We start from the raw sequence: 18,982 nt of genomic DNA, 5'->3' as shown, positions 1-18,982 counted from the left end.
TTGAGGTTCATCAACCTGAGAATTTTGTTTCTCAGTGTCTGAGAGTTTTTTTTTGCAATTTCCAACTGTGTTTTCCTGTGCCTTCACTCATGTGTGGATTGAGTTTGGCCACACCACCATAAAGCACAGACTGGTGGAGTGTTGCTACTATGTTTGTCTTTCTGTCGGTTTCCCCTATATCCACGTATGATCATGGAGCTCAACTAGAGTAACCACTAGAGTAACCAACAGCCTCTTGGTCACCACACTAACCAAAGCCCTTCTCCAAAGGCCAGCTCTAGAAAGTCCTGTTTTTTTCCAGACGTCTTTCTATTATGGATAATGAAAGCTACAAGCTTCTGTGAACCTTCAATTCAGCTGAATTGTTTCTAAACTCTACCCAAGGTGTTTGGTTTTATGCAATCCTATCTTTGAGTTCTTTTGACCTCAGGTCTTGGTCTTGGCTCTAATATGCATTTTCAGCTTATTAACATGTGTGTGCATTTCCAAAGCGTGGTAACATTTACAAGCAAAATGAATGCTCCTGAGCTAAATTCCATATGACATTAATAAAGCAATGTAATCATTTAAGGTTATTTATTATCTTGAATATGTTTGCAAAGATATTATTTGCTTTGTTGTTATGGTTCATGGAGTGTAGATTAATATAGAAAAAAAGTCATTTAAAGCAATTTAAAATAAGGCTGCAGAATAACAAATTGTAAAAACAATTAATACTTTTTCAAGGCACTGTCTGTGTGTGTATATATATATACAGTATATATATACATATATATATATATATATATATATATATATATATATATATATATATATATATATATATATGTCTGCAGTGCAACTGAAAAATGAAACCTATAGTAATATACCTATAGTATATACCTATAGTAAATAGTAATATATATATATATATATATATATATATATATATATATATAAATTCTAAATACTAAATGAACACTTGAATAGTGCAGTTTTACTTGCTTTTTCTTCAGTATTTCAAACGTTGCTGAATATTGTTTATACATAAACAGAATGAGTTTCACTGTTCCATTCTACTGCTATCATCACATATAACTTACACCCTATATGACACATGAGCCTACATAGAGCATAAATGCCAGATTTAATAAGAACATACTTCATCATATGACAATATTATATCTAATAGACAGCCGATGTTCTTTTAAAGACAACACATGTCCTGCGCTATTAGTCCTGTATGAGTTTTATGGCCACGAATGACACCTTAAATATTTTACTTTTCGAAGCCATCAGACAGATTTCCGCCTTTCATCTTTTTCACATATTGTTTTATTTCCATAACTTATTGAATGCACTTTTAACTGGTCAGTGAATGTCCTGGTAAAGGTCATGTCATATGTTTTCAGAGGCTTGACCCGATGACCCTGGTTGCCAGATTCAGAGATCGGACAATTCCACGGAACGTGAAACTGCTTATGAAGTAAAACCATGTAGTTTTACCAGTTTGAAGCTGCAATATGCTATAGAAAGCACTGAGGATGCATATACCAAGACGGGAGGAAGCTGTCCTCTAAGGACACACGCCACCATGTAATTTTATTCCATGTTGGCTTGAAATCTCACAGCAGTTCAGGAACTGTCTTTGCATAGATCTTTCTTTCCATAGAACGTCTGGTTGAGATGAGGCAGCGGACGATGGAGATGTACGTGGAGATCGGTTGCTTTTTGTCATGCTTGAGTGGCTGGATTTTGATCTGTTCCACTCTGGCCACTGAATATTGGACCTTCTCAGAGGTCGGCACTTTTGTTCTGACCACCGGTAATTACTACTCCAACCTCTGGATGGACTGCGCCTCAGACACCACAGGAAAATCTGCCTGTAAATACTACCCCTCCATGATGAGCCTGTCTGGTAAGGAATCACTGTTAAAAAAGACGCAGTGTGTCGTTATTTGAAAAAAATAAATAAAGAAGCGCATATTAAGCGTGCAAGGAAAACCACATTTTGAGTGAAAAGTGTACTAGTGCTTTTTAGAGGAATAGTTCACCCAAAACTGAAAATTCTGTCATCAATTACTAACCCCAGAGTAGTTCCAAACCTGTAAGAATTTATATGTTCTGCTGAACACAAAGCAGCTTTGATAAAACTTTGTCACCAGGCTTTTTTGGGTCGTCATTGACTTCCATAGTAGGAATACAAAATACTATGGTACCCAAAGTGACCCAAAACAGCCTGGTGACAAATCTTTATCAAAATATTTTCCTTTGTGTTCAGCAGAACAAAGACACTCATACAGGGTTGGAACTACTCGGGGGTTAGTAAATGGAGGAAGAAATGCTTAAAATATTGGTTTTTAAATATCTAAATCTGAAATTATGCTTTTATTTGAAGTTAAACTTACACTATAGATAAATAAGCACTCTTCTTCAGCAAAAGTGACAGTAAAGACATTCATATTTTTAAGATTTCTGTTTCAAATAAAAGCTGTTCCACTGAACTTTCTGTTGACAAAAGAATAATAAATAGGTATCATGGTTGATCAAACAAAAGGTGATGCATATACTGTTTAATTATATGAATTAATTATATAATGAAGTTAGTCAACCATGAGATTATGGAAATTGGTTTCCACCACAACATAAAAACTTTTCATGTGTGGGTCTCTCTCTTTCCCTCTCTGGTTTATTAGCTTTCCTCCATGTATCCAGGGCCTTGGCTGTCGTCTCTGTGATCTTTGGCTTCTGGGGGGCTGTTCTTGCCCTCGTTGGGATGAAATGCACCAAAATCGGAGGATCTGAGCTCGCCAACGCCAGAATGACGTTTGCAGCAGCTTTAACGTACATGGCATGCGGTACAAACCTGCCTTTATTAACCTTTTTTATACTCCAAAAACTGAGTATCATAAACTGATGCATTGCTTTGTCTATTTGGCAGGTTTTTGTGGTATGATAGTGTACTCCTGGTGGGGTAATAAAGTGCGTTCAGACTTCGTGAATCCATATTACTTGGAACAGAAGTATGTAACTACGACATTTTTTAAATAGTTATGCATTTATAATTTATTCAGTAATAATAAATTGCTCAAAGGTGAGGTATGCAGTTTCTGCGCTTCTTTTTAACGATTACGACATAATAAAAAGTCAACATTTGCGAGCCCCTAACTCTCGCTATTGGTTGAGCTGAAAGAGACTGACGTATCAAAACAGTCTGCTCTAAAGGTTTTGTCAGTGCCTGGGAGACTTCACTATTTCAGGAGATGAGATACCTAGCTGTCAAAGATTAACTGGGTAAAGAGAATGCATCTTAAGGGTTTTTATTTTCCTCAGGTTTGAGTTCGGTGCAGCCCTCTTCATCGGCTGGGGAGGTTCGTGTCTGGTTATATGTGGGAGTGCGGTCATGTGCTATTTCTCTGCGAGAAAGTCATTCCCACGAAGGTCTGGCCTATTGCACTGTATTATTTTCAATATTGAACAGCTGTGGTGCATTTGTAAAGTATTCTTGGATGAACGTACGCGACACTGGACCACAAAACCAGTCGTAAGGGTCCATCTTACGAAATTGAGATTCATGCATTATCCGAAAGCTGAATAAATAAACTTTCTATTGATGTATGGAATTATGGAGCTTCAAAATAACGGTTGCTATCCACCCGCATTACCAAGCTTGGAAGAGCCAGGATACATTTTTAAAAAACTCAGACTGTGTTCATGTGAAAGAAGAAAGTCATATACATGGCTTCGGGTGAGTAAAATATGGGGTAATTTTAATTTTGGGGTTAACTATTCCTTTAAGACTGGTTTTGTGATTCAGGGACACATATATATATAAAAATAATATAAAACCACGCATCCTAGATATTTATCATAGTGGTGCATGCTTGCTGAATCCTAAATTCGTGAGTAATAGTATACTGTGTGTTTTCAATACATTTTCTATTTCCTCAGTTTTTCCAAGAATCTCAGGAGACCCCCAACCTACATGTCAGCACGCACCAGACGGACGTACATACTTCCGGCCTCGTCCAGACGCACAACGATTTTAATCCCTCCTTCACACCAATCATACAGCAAGAGCAGAGGAAACAGACCGAGCAGAGGAAGAAGAGGAACACAAGAAAGCAAGCTTTCAAGAACTGTCAGGCCCGTTATAGACTCAGCCGTGTGACCCTGTCTTTAAAGATACCTCATTTAGAAACTATTTCAATGCTTGTTGTCTATATCCATTGAGATGAAGCAGGAATACTTGTCACAGTACTTATTGTTGCTCTTTTGTTGGTTAGATTGCTTTAATGTAAATGTAAAAGCTTGTATGTCCAAAACAAAGAACCTCTGAAGTGTTTGAAAAAGTGAATTTAATAAATCAATGTTTAACACATTACATAAACTATCATAAAACATGAGGCAATTATTTTAAAGTGCAACATCCCTTGGCTGTTCCTTAGTATTAGATGTACTTGTACCTTTATATTTCATATAAAGTACCTTTAACACTGTTAATATCAAACAGCTTTTGCACTGCTGTCCCTGAATGATCACTAAGCCTGAGCTACAATAGATACTGCATATTACAATTATGAGATATATTAAGTGAGGATGTTTTGGTATTGCTCTGCTGAATTTTATTATATCTCATCTGAATCATCCCAGTCGCTGACGGTCACTAAACTGCTCTTGAGTGTGCTGCCGGTTCCTGCGTCTGTGAGGCCTAAGAAACACAAATTACACAAAAAAAAAAGGTTGACAATTGTTCGCACAATATGTACTTTTCAGATAAAACAAAAAAGCACAGTTTGTAAGATGTAAATAGTTTTATAGCCATTAGGTTAATAATGAACGCTGTGTACCTGGCTTCTGTCCTTTGCCTGTGGATGAGCCCCACACACTGGTGCTGGTGTCCAGACTCTTGTCCAGGCTCTTCCTGACGGGTGCAGGACATTGGCTGGGTTTGGTTACAGCGGGCACATCCTCCAGAGAAGAGATATCCCAGTCATCATCCTCATCATCTTCATCTGTGTACTGAAAGCAGCAGGGCGGAACAACTCATTTGAAATATGATGTAGAGATAAAGACTAACACATCTTAGGAACAAGAAAGGCATTTTAGATTTCATTCAACTTTTTAAAGTAATTTTAATTATTTTCATTTCAGTTCTTTAGTACGTCGCATTAAACCAAATAGAAATGAGAACTCTTGCCTTGACAACTAGCTGAAATAAAAGGTTTAAAAAATGTTTTTTTTGTTTCAGTTAACATTTATTGTTCTTACAGTGACAAAAATGTTTATATTTTAGAAATATTCGTTTTAAAATAACTATATATTAACCCTGCCTTGTTCCAGACTTCAGTGATCCAATTAAAAATCATTCTAATGTACTTGCATTCTAATATTATAAATATCTTTAAATATCATTGATCAATTTTATGTTGAATGAAAACAGTATCAGGCCAGCAATGCAAGGATAAGCTGTTCGTAGAAATCAAAGCATAAATACATGTATTCTTGAGTTGCATCTGACAAAGAAGAGTGTACACTATTTGCTGTCAAATGTTTGAAAAGAAGGGTATATATATATATATATATATATATATATATATATATATATATATATATATATATATATATATTCAGTATTCACTACAGTTATGGTGATGAGCTACATTAACTGAATGAGTATTTACTGTATTTTTAATTAATAATGTATATTAGTGTTATTTAACACTCATTAACATGCAGCTTCTCAAAAAGAATTTTATTAAATGCAGAAGCACTTCAATAAATGTCACATTTGTATGAAGTAAACATCTGTATCTGTTTAACGAAGCAGGTCTCACCTTTAACTCTTTCCTTGCGTCTTGCTTTATATTTTTGACAGCTGTTGGCTTTTCGAGCAACATATTAACGCCCCCTGCTGGTTTCTTCGGGCCTCCTGCTTCCAGCTGTTTTTCAAGGCTTCTGCTGAGAGTTTTCACGTTACCTGCAGAAAGCACACAAACAATACACATTTGTAGCATTTTTCTGTCCCACTCCAGACCGTCCTGACATTAGATGTGAGTCTTACTGTGAGTGATCTTCTCCACGTTTCCATTCTGGTCAGTGTGTTTGTGCAGCTGTGAGAGGTTGATCTCCTCCATCTCGCTGCCGTCGCTCCACTCGCTGTCGCTCTCGCTCAGAGCCGTCACGTCCGTCCTGTCCGCGCTGATCACGGGTGCAGCGGAGCGCACGGCAGGAGCGTGAGGGGTCAAGCGCTGCTGCGTTTTGGCCGTCTGGGCTTTGACTGTGGCGCTGTTGACCAGGGAGGATTTCTTCTGTGTTTGAGGGGTTTCTTCTTCAGACGATTCTTCTTCCTCTTCCTCAGATGATTCTTCATCAGAGCTGAATGGAGGAGTTCTGCAGGCGAAATGCAATATGTATATTTTCATACAAGCCAGAAAAAAGCAATGCACAATACTGAGAAATATTAATTAACTACATGTAATTACTATATGGTGAGGGTTGAAATTAGGGTTACTTTCATGTAATTACGCATAATTCATTTTTATTATAACAGTAAGTACATGCGACATGTAACAAGGACAAATTTGTTGCCAAATTTTATAACTAACAAAAATGCAAATTTCTTAATTAAAATAAAATATAAAAAAACTTAATTTCATTTAGTTTTAACATTTTTATGTAGCACTGAGATGATTAAAAGAATTAAAATAAAAAACAGAAGTATAATTGAATAGCTTGGCAAAATTAAAAAAATAAAAACAGATTAAATGAATTAAAAATGTAAATACTGGAAAACTAATAATAACATAAACATAAAAATACAATAAAAAAAATGAATATTACAAATACTATAGTTATGCATTAATAATACTAAAATAACACTGTTGATTGAACATGCTTAAATATATAAAAAAATGGCCTAACAAGCTTAGATATGTCAGCAGAAAACAATTAATATAAATAATATTGTAATATTGTGCATGATCATGAATATAGAAATACAAATATATAAAAAGAGTCTGTTTAATAGTATTTATTTTTTATTGTCATTTTATTTCAGTTTTTAAAAAAACAGTTTTTATGAAGGCCAGAGTAAATGTTGCTGTACCTGTGATGCTGTAGCGGTGTGGAGGTCTTGGGCAGGGTGCTGGTTCTGCTGCGTGGAGTAGGTTGTGGGATGTTCAGCTGTTTAGGAGCAGGGCCTGACACCACTCGAGTTACTGTAGATGGAAAACTGCTGGATCTGGGTCTGGATTGAACCACTGCAAGAGAATAAGGCAAAAATCAGCTCTGCTGTCTACATAAGCCTTCTAAAAATCAATTCACACAGGACAGACAAACACCAACAAACTCCAAAAAACTAGCTGTTGGAGTTTGTTGGATCAGTGAGTTTCCCCTTTTGGTGTTGGTTGGAGTTTGTTTTCTCTCGACTGAACATGATTAATCTGCGTTTCAAGTCCAATGGCCTCTTTTGTTTTATTCGCAGTCTTTCCTGGCAAAGAATGACTTGCATTAATCACATTAATAACAGTAAAACTTTGATTTTGGCTACAGGATCATCTATTTCTAACCCAGTCAGACTTGCACCATCGCGGTGCAATAGAAAAATATATAACAGAGGTTGTGTTTGATTATGGTGCGATGCGACAAATTTCGCGTCTAATGTTATTTGACTCTCTGTAAAAGTTAGTTGGGGCAGTTTCAACACAATTTGAAATCCAATAGCCAACTTGAGTCAACTTGTTTGCTGGCGTTGGCCACAGGAAAGTGAAACATAAGTGAGCAACAAAACATTTCACGCAAATACAAAGCACTCACAAAAACTGGGTGAAATATTGCATTGTTTAACACTGTAGTCTGTAAGTCTATGTTTGTCTCCGTTTTAATTTTTCTCAACTTTTTCATAGTTATATTCAGTTTTATAAATTAAAAAAAACAAGTTTAATTAATTAAAATAATGAAACATACATTTTCCCATCAATTTATTAAGTTTAACAAAAACGTTATTTTTAAACGTTATTTCTTGAAAAAAATGTTGTGATTAATTCTCAAAAATAATGTTTGTTTCATTTTAGTAGGCTAGTAGTATTAGTAGTGGGCTACGTACATTCAACAGAAAAATAGTAGCAGGCATAATGACTTCAAATTAAACCAGACTTTTATTTTGACGGCTTGCCGTAAATACCTTTACAGTTCTGTGTATGTGATATTTTGCTAAAATCAAACGGTAAAATGCTCATGAAGTGATCATTAGATTAAACTGGTTCTCTTTAAAATACAAATCCTTGTGTAATCTGTAATCAGAAGCACATTTAAAACTGGAATGTAATATAATTTAATTCACATGTGTTTTATAAAATCCTTATTCACAATTAGCCATCAAAATGTGTTTGGATAATATTTAACCAAAAAAAGTTACAGACTACTGCTTTCATTTATTTTGACTTATATTTTAGCAGTACTTCAAGATAAATGCTTTTAATGCTTTCAGTTTTAGTTAACATAATAAACATTTTTATAATAGACATAAAACAAATTTGTGTAAAGCCTTGTTCTCATCCTTGAAACTTTAAAATTCTTGACCTTGTTCATGTTGTTTGTGTTTGGCTGGCTGCTCTGTGTTCCTCTCCTTCACTCTCTGCTCCAGTTTATGGCCGATCTCTTTCAGAGCCCTCCGATACGCTGGATCCTCTTTCTGTCTCTTCTGACGATCAGTGATGACCTGGGTCATGGTGCTCTTAAATGCCCCTTTACAGAGACCGCTGTCTCCCTGAACAAAGCAGGAGTTGTTGAAGTTATACAAGGTCATGGCTTCTCAGCTGCAGCCCAGCTGTATAATCTATAAAATATATTTTTTCATAAGTTATTTCGTAACGTAGGCTGAAACTCGCTACCTTGATGCCTAAGCTCTGCAGTCGATCTTCAAGGTTCTGCTGAGCAGCCAGACGCATGTCTCTCCTTAAACCTGGGTTTTTTAACAGCTCCTGCACTTCCTGCTGCCACGACCGGTTCTCTGTGTGACCTTCAGAGATGCTAGAAGAATCTGAAAATACATGACAAACGGTCATGGTAAAAGCCACTCACCGTGCTGGATGGCACATTCTCTGAAATCAATTTTCTGCCATTCTACAATTGCATTGGCAGATGCTACGACTTTTTAAAAACATTTTAACATGGTATTGGAAAATAATCTTATATCACAAAAACTTGCACATCAGTGCTCTATAAAGTAAATGCATAGAGAAATACTAAACCAACGAAAACAAAAAACGGTCATACTCTCCAAAGCTGCATTTATTTGATTAAATATATAATATGGAGCGAAATTTAAAATCAGTTTTTAAAAACATATATTTTAAAAAGCAATTTATTCACTCCAGTCTTCACACAATCCTTCATAAATCTTTCTTAAATGCTTATTTGCTACTCAAGGATCGCTTATTATCATCATCAATGTTCAAATCAGTTTTGCTGCTTAATGTTTGTGAAAACTGCGATACATCTTTGTTCAGTTCAAAAGTTCAAAAGTGCAGCATTTATTTGAAAAAGAAATCCTTGTCTTTTAATGTGAATCTGCTAATTAAAAATATTATTTAAAAAATCATACTAACCTTTCAGCGTTGTTTATAAAAGTATTATTATAATATTTAAATAAACATTTGTCTTCTAACTAATTCATATATTAATATCAACTGTAAACAGGGCTTGCGATTTGCTTGCTAACATAAATGATTTATTCTGACCTTGCGAACAAGAAAAAAGAAAAAAATTGTAAATGCCTCTGCAATTGTACAATGCCTATTATATTTTTCAAATCCATAAACAATGCAGAACACAAGCACTTCAAATATAAGCTCATTTACTGTATCTTTCCTTTTGTCTTGCTCCGAGCTGTCCAATGGTGACATGCATGCTATAACATCAGTGTTTACTGAGGGGACAGCTCATGTCTTCAGTTTGGCATGCTTAGCATTTCACTTTAGCACATGCTCAGACCGAACGCACAGACCTGAGCCACGGATCCATGCAGACGGATACGAGCATGCCACAGACCACTACACTCAATTACTCTACTGCTTTACCTTTCTCCTCCTCAGACAGCTCCACTATAGGATCCAGTTTATGGACTGAGCTGGACTGCTCTAATAGGACAGTGCAAAGAGGTCAGAGAAGAGTGCAGGGGTTATGGATGGACACATTCATATCTAACCCTCTTATTTTGCACCGATATTACCCATACTGGCCACATGCTGATCAAAGACTCCATTACATCATGTGTACAGTACATTAGATTTAAAGCCATCTATATGCTAGTGTGCGCCAATAACACAGACATGAACTACAGCAAAAAAACAAAATGTGACGGTGAAGACAAATCATACGAAAGATTTCAAAACCAAGCAAATGCTGGGCTGTCTATAAATCACAGAATCCTGGAAAGTATCATGGTTTCCAAAAAATGATCAAACCGCTGAAACGAATCTTGAACGCCAAATCAGCATGTTATAATTCAGATCAGCATAATAGAATTACATTTCTGAAATACAGCGAAGACTGTAGAGATGATATTACTTTTGAACTACATTTTAAATTGTTATATTTCAAATAAATACAGCTTATATGAGGAGACTTCTATTGAAAACACCACAAACTTTGCTGACCTCAAACTTCTGAACAGTGGTGCAGCATTAGCGCTGACAGATTTTCCTAACTAGCTGTTACGCATCATGCTTGTCAGGTAATATTTCTGTCCTTGCTGACAGTCAGCTGCAGAACAAAGCCACAAAACTAAAGCAAATCAGAATATATTTACTGCTTAAACGTTTTGGACTAATGAGATTTTGCTTCGCAGCTTGATGCACTGAAGATCTTTTTCTTTTTTTTTTTCATATTTTGACTGTTCTGATCTTGCTTTTTGGTAAAGAGGCAAAGGATGCAGATCCTTTGTTCCATAAGCCTGATATTACAACGTGCAAAAGCTTCGATAGGTGCAGCAGGTTATGAATATTTGAAAGAAATTGTGTTTATTTGTTGAAGATTTATTAGGTCACAGTGCGTGAACTGCGATCTACATAATGTTTAGGTATCAATATTATTTCGACATCATTATACGAAAACCATATTATGGAGGGACTTACCGCTGAGCACCACTTTAGCTTTAGTCTCTGGAGCCGGGGGAGTAACCGCTGAAACAAAAAAATATACGTTATGGGTTTTTTTTGTCTTGAGGAAAACACATCTCGCAAATACTAAAGAGATTTATTAAGTTTGTCCAAAAATATAATGTCTACATACCTTCACGCTGTGCTGTTATTGCTGGTGGCTTTGACGAGATATGTTTTATCTGTCACGTAAACAAAACCGCATGTTATTTCTTAAAACAAACAGTCAGCGACAAATTTATCTTAGCCGTCACTTCAAACTTACGTTTTACTAAACGAACAACCTGCATAACGACGAGCCGACAACACAATCAGTGTGATGATAATTACACGAACGTCCGGATATTTTCCCACCTAGTCTGAACCTAAAGATTATGCTGTGGGCCTCTGCGCTAATACAGGAAATCCTGAACAATCGAGCCTCTTCCTGTGCTGGGATACAGTACTGACCTGCTTGTTTTGGGAGGCAATAATCTGCTGCTGCTCCTTTAACCTGTGGCTCAGCTCCTGCACCTGTCGTCGGGACTCCTCTCTGCCTTCTGACACGGCCGAGCGCAGTTTGAACAGCTCCTCCTGAAGCTGATGGAACAGATGATATGTGAATACATGAGCTGTTTCTGAATTAAAACGACTACATGATGCCTGTTAGACCTACCAGGCTTTTTTCACCGTCATGTTCATCCTTGACTTTTTGCATTTTCCCTGCCCACTTCACCTCCTAAGTAAAGAAAAAAATGATTTAAAACTACATTTCCGTTCTAAGGTGTGGTGTACCAGACTGTCCCAAATCATCTGAATGTCGTATCTCTTACTTGTTTGTGGAGTTTTTGCTGAAGCTTAACCACTTCCTGCCAGTGTTCGCTGCTGGCCGATGAACTGGGCTGTGTCTGTACCGACTGCACACTTTCCTGTAAATTTTTCTGCTGTAATTTTAACAGCTCCTGAGGGAAGGAAAGTACCGTAATAATGCATTTCAGTATAATCACATTACATAATATCAATACTTCTATACATTTTTGCCTTCTTTGATCAATTTATAAGCAAGTTTGGACATACAGCATATTATATAATATTACAGTATTTTTTTTTAAAACATGATATGGTTGAGTAAATGAAAGAAACACACATTTTCTAGGTTTCTGTTCCTTTGATGCATTGAATCCATGTCCCGCTGACAGACTTGCTTGACTTCATCTATTTTGCTGTTCATCCGCATTTTCTCTTCTTCTTTCCATATTTCCAGTTGTCTCTTAAACTCGTCCTGCCTTTGAATGAGCTCTTTCTCCTGGAGAAAAAAAACTTGTTTTAAGCAACAAATCATTCTATTAAAAGCGCAGTGTGTCTTTTGTCTCATCTAACCTGTTTAGCGGTGTAGTCTTTCTGCTGTGTCTCCATTTGGGACGTGACTAGGGTCAACTGCTCTTGTAGTTTGTTGATTTCCTCTTGTAACTTCATGGTCTGAATTTTTTTCTGATTATCAGTCATCAGTTCTGGAAAATATGAGATGCTTAGAAGTAAAAATTTGCTATACTTGCAGATAATACAATATTAGATAATACAATAAAAGAACGCTCACGTTTCATAACAGACCGTTTCACAACATGCATTATAATATATATTATAGTAAAACATTTTTATTTAATTGCAATTAACATGAAATTCCCTTAAACATTATGTTTGCGTTTACATTTATTCTTTTAAAGTATATTATTGCTGTGTATTATATGCTAAACGTGTAGTTCTTTTTCACAAGGGCAAGCAAAACGCAACAGACACACATTGTGAGGTGATTCAGCGCACAGTTTGAACTCACTGATGTCAAACTCAGTTGGATGTCTGCGCTGCATGTGACTTTGCAGGAAAGAGGCATTCATGAAGGCTTTCTCGCAGTGTAGGCACTGAAACAAAAAAAAATCAGAAGATATAGTAAACCTACGACTTGCTTCCTTTGTATTCCATTGGAAAAACGAAAGCCCTGTAGGTTGGGAAAACATGGTATGGGTGAGTAAATGACGACAGAATCTTTCTTTTCGGGTGATCTAAAATGCAACCGTGCCCAGGAGAAACGCCGCTGAAGGTCAAAGCGAACACGAGCCCCCGCTCAGGTGATGAGCAGGTGTCGGTGGAGCTCAACACAGCTGTCACTCACACTCCACTCGGCAATAACACCAAGAGACAATGTGGGCACGTTGCCATGGAAACACCGGGTGGTGGAAGGTTGATGTTACATATTTTCCCCGCTCTACCTCTCGCTCCAATTCACGGATATGTGGGAAATCCTCAACACCGCGCATCATACACCACATTTAGCAGCCAAAACGCCCGTCTGTTAGTTTCATGCAAATTTAACCACACTGCCATTGATACCCATCAGATAAAAACACTCTCTGCATTCGCCTTTTTTTTCCGACGAGAGAGAGAAGACTGTCTCTGTACGACTCCCACTGTGTGACATAATTGCATTGCTGCACTAACATAACTTCCCAAATCAACTGTGAAATGCAATTATGTGTTTAGGATCCATTGGTGTCAATCTGCAGCCTCAGCAGGTGTTGAACTAAGACCAAGACAGTGTATTACAGAACCGGAGGAACCTCTAGAAAACTGTGAAGGAATAGCTGGATCCAATTTCATCTCAAAGAAAATTAAGATTATTTTAAGATCAAGATTTTCTACACATTTAAACATCCTCTTGCAGTGATAATTTACTTTTTTTATGGGAAAAAATATATGCATATATATGTATTATTTGTGTGTGTGTGTTCATATTATGGTACTTTTTATTCATTGTACTGGTTTGTATTTATGCGGATTTCATTTTAATAAAACAAAAGGAATATAATAAGTTTTGCTGTGAATTTATATTATTTATATAATATTATATTATATTTTGCTTAAATAACATTTTTCCTCATTTCATGACATTTCTCTAAAACAAAATAACCCTCTCAATAAAACAAAATATATATACTATATATATATATATATATATATATATATATATCATATTTATATTGTATAGCATTTGCTGTACTGCCTTTTGAGTTTAATCTGGAATATATAACAGTAAACAAACAAGAAACATTACAAAAATGAAAATTATGGGCAGAAATGTCACTATAAAATATTACAATGCAAAATAATCTTATTGTTATTAAAAAATAGGCCTCAATGTATTTATGCAAAATGCAACTTCTTTTTTGCGATTTTAGGGGAAATGTAATCAGACCCAGCTACATTCGGGTAACCACTTCATTGCTCACAGCTAAAAACACTTAATCCAGAAGTAAACAGTAAACCATGAGCAGCCCATTCATTTTGATTCTGCTATCAGGTGCCCATGCTTTTCCTAGCAACGGCATGAAACACCAGGCCTTGTCTTAGCAACAGCTGGCCGCAATCAGCAGCGACAGTTCCACGATCGCAAATGAGCAAACAGCAGATACAGCCGTGGTGCAAAGACTAAAATGTTTCTAAAAGCAACCCAGCATACGGTTTTATTCCATTGATGAGATGAGTGGGAGGAGATGATGGGCATGGTGGGGGATGGGCGCTTTGATTTGTTTCCTCCACTTAAGGCTCTTTTATAAGAGGAGTACAATCATCGTCACCAGCTGACACCATCTGCTCCATTCTCCAAATCCTGAATGCCGTGTCCAAAAAACACAGCATCTAGTGATTAGCTAATCCTGTCCCGGCCTGCAGGCCTGATTATGGACTTAAAAGTGTTGACATCACTTCTTTTAGAACAAATACTCACAAATATCTTTACTGGATAAGAAAAGTACATACTATACTAGTGATGGTAAAGTACATACTTTTAAAGATGGCGTGAAATAAAAATATGTCGTTTTCTTACTTTTAATCCTTGTCTGAGAGCTTTAATGTCATCTATAAGTTTACTTTTAAATTTAAATATATATTCGCCTACAGTTTTTGTATTGTGAATTTTTGTTATTGCTTTAATAATTTATGTTTTTATAATTTTAATTTCTTTAAAAAAAATTCTTTTTTTTTTGTCATTTTAGACCTTACAATTTCTTAATTTTTTTTCTGTTAGTGGCAATGGCATTTCTAATTTCAATTTTATTTATGTTTCTTGCCTAATCTAATTCTATATCAGCTTCATCTCACTTAAAAAAATTTCTGTTTAATTAACAATGATTTTAACTATACCTAACAGAGATCAGAGCATAGTATGCGAATTAATGTTGTTCCTTCGCACCATCAAATGTGAGAAAAGCACGTTACATTCACCGGGGTCAATGAACTGCGAGACAGGGGTGGTATGGAGTCTGGCCTTGAGGGGGAAGGTGACAGCGACAATGAAAATGCTAATACGGACATTCACACTCCACCACGGGGCTGTACAGACCTTGTGGTAATTGGCACCGATCCCCGTGCTGAACATGGCTTGCTGAGAGGCTATGATCTTCTTCCTCTGCTTCAGTTCCTCCTTCAGCGTCTTGGCCTCTTGGTTTTTTTTCTGCAGCTGGACGCAGAGCTGCTCCCTCTCGCGCGCCTCCGCCTGAAGCTTCTCCTCGGCCGCCTGCAGGCTGATGCTGAGGCAGTCCTGGGAATGCAGCAGGTACTCCACGGTTAGCTGGGCCAGCCGAAAGAGCTTAATCAGAGCCGGGTCCACGGGGCTCTGACAGCGCTGGCAGCGCTCGCCCTCCACGCTGCAGAACGTCACCTCTGTGATGTGCTCCTGCAGAGTGTGGAAATCCAATTCGGAAGCCACCCGGTCTACATCCACGGCGTTGATCCGACGCCAATCCACGTTCTCGCGCCGGCCTCTGAACTTGAAAAGCGGGGGAACGGCTGTGGCTCCGGAGGAAGTGAGCGGTCCGGACATGGTGGATGCGGCCGGTCTGCTCAGGCTGCCGGAGGAGGGCTGACTCTGAGGAGAGCTCAAGAGAGACGGGATCCCTGCTGAAGAATGGGTTCCCGGGGGATCTGAGGGGTACGGGTAGTAAACGTTGTCATAAAATGGCTGCAGGGGGAAACAAAGAGCTAGGTAAATTCTTCTCACAAAATAAAAAAAAAAACACACTTGTATTGTATCAGTAAACCAGCTAATTTCTTAAAGCCACGCGTAAAAACATTCCTTATTGGCTCCACCACTGCAAGCTAATTGTTACCAGCTAACAGCAACAACACAGCGGGTCCACAAGACCTCGAGCGTTCATTAAACAGGTTAAACGCGGGAATAAAACGGTTAAATCGTCGATGTATGATAAATTCCACCTTATTTCGCCGAGTCGTGGTGTCGCTTGTCTCCTTACCATCTTGCTGTTTTTGTGAAGTCTTGATGAATGATCGGAGCGGCACAGCGGTATCAAGGCGTCTTGCGCGTTTCTATGGAAACTAGAGCGCGTGTCCCAGTTTGCGCGGCACACGCTGAACAGAGAGGAGGAAGAGCACGTGCACGTTAAAGGTCGTTTACGTTTTACCTGTCATTTGTCAAACAAGACAGATCGTTTTAATCACCTATTATTTCATAAAATGTTTTTTTTTTATTTGACCTTGAACAGCCTTCGTCTTCTAAAGTATATATTAGGCAATTAACCAGATTACAGTTTATTTCAAATTATTACTGCATCACGCCAAAAAATAATTACTTTTCTGTTCAAAACAATTACGTTTCTGTTTAAAACGACTTGAACGTACGAGCTAAATGTGCATATGCTTGCATTAATACGTTTAAATGTTTGCTTTAATTTGCTTTAATTAAGCAAATTAAAGTAATTATGACAATTTGTATTTACATTGTCAAAATATAATGCAGTAAAACAAATATCACGCGCCATACACTAATAACGCTTAAAACAATAGATCACTGTGTCTGTGTGTATATACATACATACATACATATATATATATATATATATATATATATATATATATATATATATATATATATATATATATATATGTGTGTGTGTGTATATATATATATATATATATATATATATATATATATATATATATATATATATATATATACACACACACACACACACATTAAAATTAGTTTTAAGGTGATGAAAAATGTGTAGGTTCAAATCTTTTAGGTATTGCCTTCGTAGAAAATACAATGCATTATGCATTTGACTTTTCCCCCTTTGATCTTATGAGTAAAATGCGGCCTGTATGTTCTTGACAGATTCAACTTCATGAGATGAGACCATTTTCCTTTACACAGACTGAAGTCTGAACGTCTCTGTCTAGTCGAGCATTTCAACAGGCTTCTTCTCAGGTTACTGCCCCTTCAAAACATCTCAAGTCGGGACAAGCTCAGTTACGAACAAAAAGGGGACTCGTGCATGAGAACGGCGCAGAAAATTTAACTTTTGAGGGAAAAGTCTCAATTTCAATTCTGTAGAACGAAGCGAGGGATAAATATAACATAAAGTTCGTTTTCGGCCATTTTCAGGGCAAACCGAAGAGTTCTGGCCGCTGAGTAACGGGAAGGAGAGATGAGCGGCTCTTACCTCTCGGCGAAGAAACTTTTAGCAAAGAACCCATGCAGAAGCAAGTCGGAACCTGGTTCAGTCCGCTTCAGCCCCGCGCTGCGACCCGAACAAAAAAGATACGAGGTTGCGCTAAACCTGAACGCGGGCGGGAAGAAGCCCGACGAAGCGATTCCCCCAAAAAGTGCGAGATCCGGAGCGCCGTGACGTCACAGCGCATTCCTGGCGCGAGCCTCGTCTCATCTCCGGGGCTCGAGGAGGGGGAAGGGCGCGCGAGGAGTCCCGCGGGGAGCATCAGCACACAGGCCTCGCTGCAAACCGCTCCCGGACAGAACTGCGTGGACCGTGCTTACTAACTGTAATGAATCCAAATGACATGACAAAAAGTGTAGTTAGTAACATCCGGAACATTCACATTCTTCCCGCACTTCATATTTATCGTTGTTTGTATTTTGTGTTCTTGCACTGATTATGTCTTTGCACTAGTTTGCACGCTGGGTTTGCGCTCTACTCCGCTGCTGTTTGCACTAGTCTGCACACTTTATGCGGCTAAGACACTGTCTTAGCTCAGTATGTGAGTTCTCTTCTATTGTGTATTTTGTTGTAAGTGTGACTCCATGTAGCACCAGGTCCAGGAGAAACGTTGTCTCATTTCACTATGTACTGCACAGCTATATGTAGTTGAAATGACAATAAAAAGCCACTTGACTTGGATTTAACTCCATTAAAGACTACTTTTAGATATATTTTACCTCCCTTGTTGCTGCTACCATGATTTGAACCATCTTGTGTAATATTGTACCATACTGATATGAAATAAAAAAGAGTGAGAAAACATCCTATTTGTTAGACATTACATTACATCAATGTTTCTGATATTTGTGAGTTCATATAAGTGGTAGGCTGTATAGAAAGGACATTTTAAAACGGATTATTATTACTATAACCAGGCTGTGAACTAAAATTTCAATAATTCCATTTTTCAAAAAGCACACTCATTTCTCTAAACTAAACACAATCCCCTATATTTCTCAGTGCTTACACCATGTGCTTATTTAAAAATCACTAGCATTCGATATTGTTCACTCACATGTGCACCGTTTGAGCTCGGTTAGCACACAATAACTCAAGTGGAAATGCTAGGACACAAAATTGATCACACGCCAACCTTTAACGGAGATAAACCGGCCAAAGTCAGCTCACGGTATTTCTTAGTGGTTTTGGTCCATTTCTCAGATCACAAATGAATTTCTTAAAACATCCACATCATCCAGTCACTTGTGCACATATGATGCCTTTGAAAAAAGCTGCCGTTGCTCTGGTACGTTCATGCAATTGCTTATGTAATTAGATTTTTATCTGATTATG

The 18,982-nt window shown here is 37.4% G+C and overlaps 2 protein-coding genes across 3 annotated transcripts; one reads left to right on the top strand and one right to left on the bottom strand.

The window, feature by feature from the left end:
• Nucleotides 1–1,665: 1,665 nt before the first annotated feature.
• LOC122346405 (claudin-10-like) lies at nucleotides 1,666–4,189 on the top strand. Its single transcript, XM_043241006.1, has 5 exons — nucleotides 1,666–1,897; nucleotides 2,676–2,837; nucleotides 2,921–3,002; nucleotides 3,313–3,420; nucleotides 3,931–4,189. The coding sequence occupies exons 1-5, from the start codon at nucleotides 1,666–1,668 to the stop codon at nucleotides 4,148–4,150; spliced, it is 804 nt and encodes a 267-aa protein (XP_043096941.1). The 3' UTR covers nucleotides 4,151–4,189.
• A 139-nt stretch (nucleotides 4,190–4,328) lies between these two features.
• dzip1 (DAZ interacting zinc finger protein 1) lies at nucleotides 4,329–17,764 on the bottom strand. Of its 2 annotated transcripts, XM_043241005.1 has the most exons (19): nucleotides 17,636–17,764; nucleotides 16,427–16,541; nucleotides 15,517–16,134; nucleotides 12,955–13,039; nucleotides 12,501–12,631; nucleotides 12,268–12,426; nucleotides 11,954–12,082; nucleotides 11,797–11,859; nucleotides 11,592–11,720; nucleotides 11,275–11,323; nucleotides 11,118–11,165; nucleotides 10,062–10,121; nucleotides 8,874–9,022; nucleotides 8,563–8,749; nucleotides 7,088–7,241; nucleotides 6,044–6,372; nucleotides 5,817–5,959; nucleotides 4,830–5,001; nucleotides 4,329–4,690 (listed from the first exon to the last, which is right to left on the bottom strand). In XM_043241005.1, exons 2-19 carry the CDS (start codon nucleotides 16,427–16,429, stop codon nucleotides 4,608–4,610), a joined length of 2,691 nt encoding a protein of 896 aa, XP_043096940.1. In that variant the 5' UTR covers nucleotides 16,430–16,541; nucleotides 17,636–17,764; the 3' UTR covers nucleotides 4,329–4,607. The 2 variants fall into 2 exon arrangements, with proteins under 2 accessions (XP_043096940.1, XP_043096939.1); XM_043241004.1 differs by lacking the exon at nucleotides 10,062–10,121 and having other exon boundaries at nucleotides 4,331–4,690.
• Nucleotides 17,765–18,982: the final 1,218 nt, after the last annotated feature.

The sequence above is a fragment of the Puntigrus tetrazona genome, chromosome 6 (genome assembly GCF_018831695.1).
Source record: "Puntigrus tetrazona isolate hp1 chromosome 6, ASM1883169v1, whole genome shotgun sequence".
Taxonomy (NCBI): Eukaryota; Metazoa; Chordata; class Actinopteri; order Cypriniformes; family Cyprinidae; genus Puntigrus; species Puntigrus tetrazona.
The sequence above is the reverse complement of the archived record's forward strand: the minus strand, read 5'-3'. Positions and strand labels throughout refer to the sequence as shown.

Coding starts and splice junctions, on each gene's coding strand:
- dzip1 (XM_043241005.1), bottom strand. Junction 10,122..11,117: donor AGCTAAAGTGGTGCTCAGCG/GTAAGTCCCTCC, acceptor CTGTCCTATTAG/AGCAGTCCAGCTCAGTCCAT. Junction 5,960..6,043: donor CGTGGAGAAGATCACTCACA/GTAAGACTCACA, acceptor TGCTTTCTGCAG/GTAACGTGAAAACTCTCAGC.
- LOC122346405 (XM_043241006.1), top strand. CDS start 1,666: ATGAGGCAGCGGACGATGGAGATGTACGTGGAGATCGGTTGCTTTTTG. Junction 1,898..2,675: donor CTCCATGATGAGCCTGTCTG/GTAAGGAATCAC, acceptor CTGGTTTATTAG/CTTTCCTCCATGTATCCAGG. Junction 2,838..2,920: donor TTTAACGTACATGGCATGCG/GTACAAACCTGC, acceptor TCTATTTGGCAG/GTTTTTGTGGTATGATAGTG.